Consider the following 11601-nt stretch of genomic DNA (forward strand, 5'->3'; position numbering starts at 1 on the left):
AAATGTCGGCTAACACGGGGAGCAGTCAGCATGGAAGGAAAATGAGTAGGGTTGGATGAAAAACTCTAAGCTCACGAGTTAACTTTCGTTGCCGGCTTAACTTAGCTCGGCTCAGTTTGATGTATTTTGTAGCGAGTCGAGCCAATATTTTAGCTCTTCAATTAATGAGCCAGCTTGAGCCAATGCTTTGAGAGCCCACGTTCACGCACGAAATAGTAATCAACTTCTATATGTTTGGTTCTGACATGAAAAACCAGATTAGCCAAAAGGTAGATCTTCTCTAAATTATCACACCACAAGCGTGGAGCCTTTCTTCGCGATACTCCAATCTCACCAAGTAGCGACTGAATCCAGATTACTTATGTAATGACATTGGCCAATGCTTTATATTCAGATTATGTACTAGACCTGGAGACGGTAGCTTGTTTGCGGGAGCTCCAAGAGATGAGATTATCACCAAAATAAATAGCAAAACCACATGTGGAGCGCCTACCATCAGGGAAACCCACCTAGTCATTATTTGAGAAGGCACTTAACAATCTGACTTTGACCTATTGATGGACAATCCCTTCTTTAAAGTTAACTTAATGTACCAAAGGATCCTTTTAATAGCTCTCCAATGAAGTGTTGTTGGTGCAGCAAGAAATTGACAAACCTGATTCACAACAAAGGCAATATAGGGTCTACTCAAAGTAAGATACTGCAATGCCCCCACAATACTTTTATACTTGAAGGCTTGTTCATCAGTTAGAGGCTCACCTTCTTTCTTCATTAGTTTATCTAAGGTAGCCATTGGGATGTGATTGGTTTACACATCTCCATCTTTGCCTTCTTCAACAAATCAGTGGCATATTTTGATTGGATGAGTAGAACTCCTGTCTTTGTATTCTGAACTTCTATTCCCAGGAAGTAGTGTAACTCCCCAAGATCCTTGATGGCAAAGGTTGTCTGAAGCTGATGTAGAAGACCAGGGGGACGCCGTTAAGGATCTAGAGGCTGGGAGTACGAGGGTGATCATCCGGACTCGGACGGCAGGATAGGATGTAGTGGCCGCCTCCACGTTGCCTAGATCTATGCCCTCACCTCCACTGTCGCTACTGCTCGCCATAGGGACCTCGAGGAGGCGACGAGGAGACAGCTGTAGGCCGACGTGCCACGAGGAGGAAGAGGAAGCGACGGGCCGACGCACAATGAGGATGAGGAGCGACGAGCCGATGGGCGATAGGGAGGCTGTGGACAGGGAGGAGGCAACGGTCGGGGAGGAGGAGCGCCGTCAGGCTTAATGGAGTAAACGAGGAGAGCGGCTAAGTGCTGCATATACATATAACATATGCATTAGTGCTGCTTCTAGTTTCTACTGGTACTGATAGTGACTATCAGTGTCGGTTCTTAAACTTCCGTATGCGAGCAATAATTGAGGCGCTATGAACCGGCACTGATAGTGCCTATCAGTGTCGGTTCTTGACGCCTCAATCGTGGTTCGTACACGAAAGTTTAAGTACTTGTACTGATAACGTTAACAGTACCAGTTTACACTCGAACCGATACTGATGAGACACTATTTATGACATGTTCTTTAGTAGTGAGATAAATCTAAGTACATTTGAATATGATTTAAGATAGATTTATTTTGTAAAATTTTTAAAGCTATTAATTTTTAAATATCTTAATTCACATCCTTATACGTTACCGATCCTCATAAATATCAGATACTAGGAGGCGACCGGTGATAGCGCGTAATGCAAGGAGGAGAATAGAGAGCCCCCGACGGTGATGCTCCTGTTGTGCCGTCCGAGGCACTGAGATCACCACTCCAAGGAAGCCTACGACGCTGCCCATGGTAACGAAGATAGGGGTAAAATGGACTTTTTGATGGTTAAATGGAGCCTAAACGGAGGTCAGGTAACGACAATGTATAGAGAAAAGAAATTTGAACTTAGCCGATGGTAAATAGTAAAGATGTGACAATCTGGATGGTATATAATCAAATGATCATTTCTTTTTTCACTTTGCAAAGAGATGCCTTTATTTTGCAGTACATTTGGGCGGTGAGTGGTGGCAAGCACCCACTTAAACTAAGCTTAGATAATTAAGAACTGATCCCCTGAAAGAGGTTAATTAAGCCGAAAGATTTTTTTTTCACACGGAAGAAAACCACTCGGATCGATCTCCAGTTGCAGTGCTTTGGTGTCTATCTGACAAACTGTCTGGTCCTGATAAAGAAGAAGAAAAACATATGATTGTTCAGATAAAGAAGAAAACATAAGAAAGTGCATTGGATCATCACAACTGCTGTCGAGTTGTTCGTCGTCGTCAAAATTAAGGTTCAAGATAGACCGAAATTTGGTAACTAAGTTTTAGGGAGCTCATTAATTGTATAAGCTTCAGCATATGAAGAAATCAAATCAAACTTGGGACAACAGCAAGGAACTGGGCAACGGGTACCAACAGACATAACCATATCTTTTTGTATGATTTGACCGAACCTTCCAAATCTCCCAACCCAGCCTGCTGAGGCAAATCATTTCGGTTCTGACCAGTATTTGATCAGCTTTGCCAGCCTTGCCTTTCCAAGTTTCAACGCACAACACATCATCTCTCTCTTCACTCTACTATTGCCCATTTCCATTATCTCTCTCATTACAGCCGGAGCTGGAGCCGGAGCCGGAGCCGGTACGAGAGTAGGAAGGTTAAAGGACTGGCCGAAGCAGAGCGTAGCCCCCCATTGTCACATCACAGATCACACTAGCTATGACTTGTGGAACAAAAGAAGATTAAAGTCCCCAAAAGCGGCACTTGCTAGGACTAGGAAGTACTGTACCTCTTCTTCCCATGTCAGTGTGGGGCCCACCCGCCAGCTGCGTTCCGAGACAGGCCCTCCTAGGGTCTAGATTCCACACACAGTGACACAAGGAAACTCAGTTTGTGTGATTAAGATATAGCAGCTATGTTCAGTCAAATCAAATAAATCATTGCAGGTTACTGATTAACAAGCTCATGGTTAACAGTCATGATTACTCATCCATTCATACGCAAATTGTGAATCAAAGGCAAGTAACGAGCTCAGCACAAAAGAGCATTGCCGGCCTAGTCTTCAAAAAGAGAAAATAATTCCAACTAATAATGGAGGGTGATGGATCCTTGGTTGCACTCTGCAAAACATTCCACGGCCATTTCCAGGCTATTACCGTACAGTCCTTTCTACAGATAGGCCATGCAGCCACTCATCGTGCACTGTCTCATTTCACACAGAAAGAGGCCTCCCTCCATCCTGCCCTTGCCAATGCAACGCAGCATCTGAAAAAAAAAAAGCCTGGAACGGTGACCTCGGTGGGCCCCACTTGCCATTGCTGCTGGTGGCGCAGAGGAGAGGAGAGAAAAAAATGGGGTGGTACGGTACGGTGGCTGGCGTATGTACAGACGACGACGGCGCACGCACATTTATGGCTCAACCTTCATGTGCTTTACTGTCGCCGCCGTCTGCTGCTGTCCTCCTCCTGCATCATCATCATCAGTTACGACAAACAGGAGCACTCAACAAAACATTGACAAAAACGCTAATCGTAGTATGTTGGTTTTCAAATATTTCATTTCACTTGCCGTAGAAACCGTGGTGAGGGTGCGGCGAAGGCGGCTGGTCGTGACCGTGGCCGTGGCCGGAGGCCATGCTGTGGTGGTGCATGGTGCTCTGGAGGTCCTGTGCCGACTCCCAGCTGAACCATTCGCCGCTGGTGCACGATTCCAGCGCCGGGTGGATGGCGGCGGCGGACGGGTCGGCGTAGGAGAACGCCGGCTGGTCGGAGGGCGTGTATTGCACATCGTTGTTGGAGGGCAGGTATTGCGCATCCAGGTACAGATGAGGATTCATCGTCGCCAGCTTCATCGATAGGAACTGAGCCATTCGATAACCGAACTCAGAAATTAGTTTCTCAAGCAACAAACTTTTTAGGAACAGAAAAAAAGTAAGCGAGTAGGAATGAGAGATTAACCAATTATTATTCTTTTAGGGACAAAAAAAAACAGAGCATGCATTTGATTACCTCGACCTGGCGCTGCAGCGACTGGACATAGTTGATGATCTCGTCCAGCATCAGAGCCTTCCCGGTGATCTGTCCAGCGCCGCACACTCGCATGTGTTAATTGATTAATTAATCATTTAATTAAAATATTTAAAAAAAATCAAAATTTGACCACCGGCGGCAGTAGCACGGTTTCAGACTTTCAGCTCGGCGCCGCAATAATTGGGCCCTAATCCCACCTAAACCTCGAACACCTCGCACTTGATTAATCGGTGGATTAAATTAATCAACCTCGCAAATTAATGTAAGTAGGCTGTTGCTTGGATTGGACCATATGAGCCTTACACGGTCAAAGTTACTGATGTCACTATAAATAACTTTTGGAGCATCAGCCCTTGCAGAAAAGTCTAAGTAGAGAGAAATACTCGCTGCTCCCTCCATTTCATTTATCTACGTCTATCATTATGCACAGACCAAAAAAAAAATCAAAAGTAATATGAAAAGTACAATAAATCATCTAAAATTATGTGACCACTCCTTGGAACACGTAGTCCTACTTTAATTGATCTACATATATTGGTTTTTTCCCTTCAAAATCACACTTTATATTTAAAATATATTAGAAACAAGAGAACAATTATTATCATAAGATGGATAGACCAATATTATAAAATGAAACTCTCGAAAATATGGACAACCACAGCAAAATGGAGGGTGCGAGTAACATTGTGCTAACTAACCCTGCATATTGCCACGGTCCCCTATTGTTTAAGGAGGTAATAATATTATCGGTTTCAGATGATGATAAATAACCTTTCTAGTTTTTACTATACTGACAGTTAAAGTCAGAGAGATCATTAGTAGAATGTAACGTGTGTTTGAAGTTTCCACAGATGGACGAGTAGCAGGAAATTGCTGCTCTAACGTGTTCAGTTCACACGCACCTTGTTGCAGGCTGGCACGAGGTACTGCAGCAGCTTCATCCTCTCGCTTATCTTCTCCCTCCTCACCTACCCATCAACAACAAAATAAAAAGAGTGATTAACTAACAATGTGCAGGAGAGATTAGTTTGCAATAGCTAATAATTAGCGATGAGTTAATATCGATTTGCATAGTGATGGGGGAATGTAATGTAGCTAGGTGCCGTACCCTCTCGGCGAGGCTGTGGCTATCGGTGGCCTGCCCCCTCCGAGCCCTCACATGGATGTAGTCCTTGGTCGGCTCCGGTGCCGCCGCCTTCTTCTCCTCTGCTTCTGCGGCGGCGGCAGTCTCCCCGTTGCCTTTGTCACCGCCGTCCGCGACCTTCCACCGCTTCGGGCTCGCATTGGTTGCCGCCGTCTGCATTTGTGCCAGGAATTTGACTCAAGTTTGCAACACAAATTGGTCGGTGTTTGATTCCAAGATTAATGAGCTAACAGGACAAGAACTGATGGAGCAGTTGGCCGTACCATGGCTGAAGAAGAGGCCTTGCCCTTTGCCGAGGCCATGCGCTTCCGCGCGGCGCCGTCGCCCTTTGCCGGCGAGCCCGGCATTTCGGTGTTACTGCCCATCTTGGGGCAAGTCTCCACCTCAGAGTTCTCCAATGCCGGCGGCGTCGCGACGGGAGCGGCGACGAGCGACTTGCTGCTGGCGACCCGGGACAGCCTGCCGGTCTCGAGGGCGGCGCCAAGGTAGCCCCGGCAGGCCAAGGCTGCCGGCCCGCCGCCGGGAGGGGAGCTGAGCGGCGTGCTGTAGCAGGAGTTGTTTGCATTGGCAGCGTTGCAGATGCTGTCGAGCCGGCCGATGAGATCGCCGATGGCCACGTCGTCGCCGCAGGCGCTCGAGTTGGCCGGCGACGAGACGAGGGAGCTGAGCGCGGAGTCGAAGTGCGCGGTGGTGGCGGAGGGGTCCGCAGGCAGCTGCAGATCGGTCCACGGCAGCATCCCGAAGGCCGCCGGCGCCATGACGGCGGCGCACGCTGCGACGTCGAGCCCTGGTGGCGAGTAGCTGGAGCCGAAGAACGGCGCGGCGCCGAGGCCGGAGGTGAAGTCTTCTTCGGGGAAGAAGTGCTCGTCGGCCATTACGACGCGGCGCGCGGCAGCGGCGTGGGCACGCTGGGAGGTGGTAGTAGGAGGAGAGGAGAGGAGAGGAAGCGGAAGAGGGAAGCGAGGGAGGAGGTAGTTGACCGTTATATAAGAAAAGAGGAGGGAAGTAACCGTATTGGTGGGTATGCCGGGCCTTGCACGGTAAACAGGAAAAAGACAGGTGGTGTACGGTGCCCAGAGTTAGCAATATTTCAAATTAAACACTCCAAGTAAACCTAATTGCTGAATTTTATTTCTATTTATTTCAATTGATATTCCAAAAAAATAAAAATAGGGGAAAAGCTGAATTTGCGAAACTAGGAAGAAAGTTGTTTCCAATAATAGCATCCAGAGTGCGACGTTATCTCCAATTCTCCATCAGTGTCTGCAGTTGGACGCATTTGGTGCCTGCATCCCTTTACTGGTCTAGCCGAGGATGCGGTTCCGATTATCGTGTAGGCAAAGCGTGACAAAATTGATCCAATGTGTGAGCCCAGTAGCGTGGCAAGCCTAAGCACTGCCGCGATCTGCGCCGCTAGTCTAGCAAGCCAATCACCTGTACTGCACCGTCATTCAGTCAGGGATTCACATCACCGTCGTGACCTACGCGCGCTGCCGGCCACTATTGGTTCGCACCGCCCTTTTGAGCATATGAAAGAAAAGCACGACTCTAGTAAAAAAGCCAAACAACTAATTATTCCTGTAGCATTATCATCCGGCTCCGCTCGTTGGCTAAATTTGGTGTTCGCCTCCCCACTCGTCAAATTCGTGTAGTGACTCCTTTAGAGAGAGGAGAGAGAAGCCGGCTAGCTTTTACTTCAAAACTCTATTTTTTCTCTCATCTTTCATAAATTAAAAAATAACTTTATAGAGCTTTTAAAATCACACCGATTTTTGTGCTGATAGAAAAATAATAGAGAACCCATTTTAACTAGTTTCTACTAAAGATCTATTACAAATTTTAAATAAAAATTCTTCAAATTTAACTACTTTTATGATGAGATCGTAACTCCGGTTACTATGCTTGTGACGGGATCGGAACTCCGGCTATCATACCTATGGTGGGATCGTAACTGCTTTTATGGTGGGATCGTAACTCTGGTTACGATGCATGTGACACGATCGTAACTCCGGTTATCATGCCTATATCGAGATCATAACTGTTTTTTGATGGGTTGTAACTCTGGTTACCATACCTGTGACGGAATCGTAACTCTGGTTATTATGCCTATCGCGGGATCGTAACTGCTTTTGTGGTGAGATCGTAACTCCAGTTACCATGCCTGTGGCGGAATCTAACTCCGATTACCATGCCTGTGACGAGATCATAATTGTGGTTACACTGCGGTAGATTCTGTTACCACATAAGCACACGTATTGTAAATTCCTCCACCACCTGTCCACATGCATTGCAAGAAACAATCATTGCAAAAAATTAGTTATTTAAAAAATAGTTGTTCGAAAAAACTAGTCGTTACAAATAAAGTATAGATAAATGGGATATGTAGAGTGAGATTTAGCTAGTTTGCTGTAGTGTACAGAAATATGAAGAGGAATTATTTTAGAGTGAATTGCCAAATGAAGATATGAAGAGTGAAATTTGGCTAGTCTGCTGGAGATGCCACTCCCTTGTTGCCGCCCGATTTAATGGATTGTTGCTCCGTTAACTTGGAAATCCTGAGAGTTTATTTGGATATAAAGAGGTTTTGGATTCAAATCCGTGGTGTTTAGTTTAAATTGATGTAAATTCTAAATGCTCCCAAAGCAGCACCACACACGTACACCCCCACAATGTTTATTTGTGTGACGGGCATTAGAATCCAATCCTTACGATTTAGTTCAAATTTGAGGAAAAACCTAAAAGTTCATGTAGCAATTGTCTCTTTCCAAGTAGTCCGTATGTTTTTAATTTGGATCGGAGGATAGGAACTAAAGCAACCGAGCAATCCAAGCTCTATTCAATTAATTTGACGATCCAGCATGTACAGTGAGAACTTAAAAGTCAAATTTTTTGAAGTACCACGCCACCATACATAAGTTTGACCGAACTTACCGTGATACGGTGTGCCGTATCTAAGCTCGTGCTGGCTTGCGTTAGCTCATAGTATATTTTGAAAGAGTGAAGAACTCGATGGTATGTGCACATTTATAGAGCGCAATGGTCCTGTTTACAACAACAGGTTGTTTAGGAGAAGGTCAGGCGAGCTGTGAGGGATATCCGGTCAGAGGTGTTGCGCTAACACCCCCTCAGTTGCAGCGTATCGACATGCAAGCTGGCTCAAAATTCTCCAAATAGAATGGAGGAGAGCCTTTTAGTGAAGATATCGGCATACTGCAATAAGGAAGGGACATGGATCTTTACTTCACTAAGGGATATCTTCTCGTTTATAAAACGTAAATCGATCTCAATATGTTTCGTATGCTAGTGTTGCACCAGATTGGACGACATGTAAGTGGCGCTATTATCGCATCACACAATCATAGCTTTGGTTGGCGCCTAATGAAGTTCATGAAGAAGTTGATGCAGCCAACAAGATTCTGCAATAGCATTAGCGACCGCCCTATACTCAGCTACATCGCTAGATTGTGAAATTGTTGTTTGTCATTTGGAGGACCAAGAAACAAGATTAGATCCAACAAAAACACAATAACTAGAGGTGGAGCATAGTGTATCTAGACATCCTGCCCAATCGGAGTCTGAGTAAGCAACAATGTCATATGAAGTGGGACCATGAAATGGTAAACCAAGGAAGGTTGTGCCTTTGAAATAGCAGAGATTGCGTTTCAAGAGCTAAAAGTGAGGTTTCCGTGGAGCATGCATGAACAAGCACACATGTTGAACGGCATAGCTAATGTTTGGTATGGTAAGAGTTAAGTACTAGAGGGAGCCTACTAGAGATCGGTACGGAGTGGCATTGGAGAGAGGAGTACCTACCAGACTGGAGATTTTATTTTTGGTGTCAATAGGAGTAGCACAAGGGTTGCAGTGAGACATATTCGCACGATGGATAATATTTAAGGCATATTGTTCTTCGGAGAGGAATATACCTTTAGAACTACGGTGGACTGTAATCCCAAAAAAATGATGCAAATGAGCTATGTTTGTCATAGAGAATTCACCACTAAGCTGTGTGATTATATGGCAAAGGAAGGAGGGAGTATTTGCAGTGAGAATAATATCATCCACATATAATAGAAGATATGCAATATTAGGCCTTTTCTTGTAGATAAACAAGGACGAATTGGCTCCGGAGGAAACAAAACCAAGCGTGTGAAGAAAAGAAAAGAAATGAAGAAACCAAGTGCAGGTTGCTTGTTTCAAATCATAAAGTGATTTGTTTAGTTTGCAGACACGAGAAGGACATAAAGAATTAAAAAACCTAAAGGTTGTTGGCAATAGAGAGATTCTGAGAAATTACCATGTAAGAAGGTATTCTTCACGTCCAATTGGTGGATAGGCTGAGTTGGTCGCAGCTGAGGATGCATCGCTTGAGCTCATGGTGAAGAAGAGAAGAACTCCAGAAGGGAGGCTGCTGATACAATGGAAGAGTGAAGAACTCGAATGAATGATTATATTCATCAGGTATGTGTACATTTATAGAGCGCAATGACGCTGGTTACAATAATTGGTTGTTTAGGAACCTGCATGTACGGGAGTTAAATCTATCGCCTAGCAGAGAAGGTCAAGCGAGCTATGAGGGAGATCCGGTCAGAGGTTGTTGCGCTAACATATTTCACACTGGTCTAAACTTGTCTTCTACTCAAAAGAACTTGCTCGTAGAAAATTCATCAGTTCCTTACATTAATAACTAACTCAATATCCCGTTTGTCGTACAGTTAAATTTAGAAATATGTTTGACTAAATATATTTTTGTATTTGATATACAATTGAAATTGAATTCTATTTACTTTACAATTGTAATAACTTCAACAATTAATCGCCGTTGTAACCTAACCATAGGAAAAAAAGCGATGGACATGGTTATATTTTTCTCTCGAAGAACGAGGGAGTTTCTAGAAAATATGCCGAGAAAGAAACTAAAAAAAATACGCTAGACGCTAAGAGCAGCTCCAACGGATAAGTTATAAGCTCGCTACAGTGATCCGGCCGCGAGCGCGGAGCGGCATATTTGCAGCACGCTGGAGCTGCCCACATCACTGTTTGCAGTGGATGCATGTGGGTTTGAATGGAAATAAGAGTAATAGAATGTAGAAAATAGAGTAGCCGTTGAAGATGAAAAAAATAAAAAATATTATAATAGTATTATAGAGTATAAATTTTTAAATATTACTGGACATGGTCGGCTCGCTTGTAGCAGGGAGATTCCGTAGAATCTATGCTGGATTTAATTTGTTCACGAGTACTGCAGCCAAGAGGAAGGACCGGTGGACCGGTGCGTGGCACTGTTAGGCGTTAAGCCAGCACAAACACAACAGTACGCTTAGTAAAGTGCTTTGGCGGCAGGCAGATGCAGATGGGGACAGGCGAGGCGAGGCGAGGCGAGCCGACGACGGCCGAGATCCGCCTTCGCCTTCTCCCCTTCACTGTGTGCGCCGCGGTCTCAGGCTTTTTCTTTTCTTCTCTCAGCTGCCGAGACGAGACGAGAACGCCTGCCTGCCCACGAAAAAAGAAGCTGCGGCAGAGGTCGCTGTGGCCTGCATCTGCATGGCGCGCGTGACAGTGACAGCATTGGCCGGGGCTGACATCGCTCGCTGCGAAACAGCGAAACGCCCGTTGTTTAATTTGTAGCGCAAAATCACCGGGGACAAGTCGAGCACACATATCTATGAGACTCGATCGAGCATTGCTATATATATGCTTGAGAGATTACTACGTCTCACGGCCTCTTGATTTGGTAAATGGAAGCACTGCCTTCTCCAAATGCACTTCTTTTTTCGAACGGACAACAATATTAGAAGGAATAAAAATACGGACAAAGAAAACAGGACTTGAGGATCATGGCAAAACAGGCCTCGAGGATCATGGCAAGAAAGTAGAAAAAGAATAAACAACAAAGAGGGTCTGGACCAGGGTTAAAAAACCGTCGGTAACCGCTCAAAAATCGCGGTTACCGACCTTTCCGGTCCGGTCCGGTTTCAAAAACCGCTCGGTAACCGAAATTTGAATTCAAAAAATTCGAAAAAATAAAAAAATTTAAAAAAAATTCAAAACAAATCTTAAAAAAAAACTAGACATAATTCTAAGAACTTCTGTGAAAAAAATTTTCAAAAATAATATCGTTTGCATCATATTCTATAGGGAGAAAGTTTGAAAAAAATGAAAAAAATTGAAGCGCGCGGCTCAATTATTAACTCACGTTAAGGAAAAGTGTAACATGCAAACACATATTTTTCTTGTATAAAACGTATTTTAAGAGAATCTTTAAAATTGATTTCACTTTATTTAGAGTTTTATTAAATTCTCTATGATTTTTACAAAGTTCACAAGCATAAAGTGAATATGTTAAGAAATATCACTGTAATTAATTTTTTCATATCTACTATTATTTTTTCTACG

The 11601-nt window shown here is 44.4% G+C and overlaps 1 protein-coding gene across 1 annotated transcript; it reads right to left on the reverse strand.

Annotated features, from left to right (window-relative positions):
• Positions 1–3001: 3001 nt before the first annotated feature.
• LOC133923452 (transcription factor bHLH62-like) lies at positions 3002–6135 on the reverse strand. The gene is made up of 5 exons (XM_062368747.1): positions 5469–6135; positions 5170–5358; positions 4964–5029; positions 4041–4109; positions 3002–3892 (listed from the first exon to the last, which is right to left on the reverse strand). Exons 1-5 carry the CDS (start codon positions 6078–6080, stop codon positions 3593–3595), a joined length of 1236 nt encoding a protein of 411 aa, XP_062224731.1. The 5' UTR covers positions 6081–6135; the 3' UTR covers positions 3002–3592.
• Between the last annotated feature and the right edge of the window lie 5466 nt (positions 6136–11601).

The sequence above is a fragment of the Phragmites australis genome, chromosome 7, assembly GCF_958298935.1.
Source record: "Phragmites australis chromosome 7, lpPhrAust1.1, whole genome shotgun sequence".
Lineage (NCBI taxonomy): Eukaryota > Viridiplantae > Streptophyta > Magnoliopsida > Poales > Poaceae > Phragmites > Phragmites australis.

Coding starts and splice junctions, on each gene's coding strand:
- LOC133923452 (XM_062368747.1), bottom strand. CDS start 6,080: ATGGCCGACGAGCACTTCTTCCCCGAAGAAGACTTCACCTCCGGCCTC. Junction 5,359..5,468: donor AGGCCTCTTCTTCAGCCATG/GTACGGCCAACT, acceptor GCACAAATGCAG/ACGGCGGCAACCAATGCGAG. Junction 5,030..5,169: donor GCCACAGCCTCGCCGAGAGG/GTACGGCACCTA, acceptor GTTGATGGGTAG/GTGAGGAGGGAGAAGATAAG.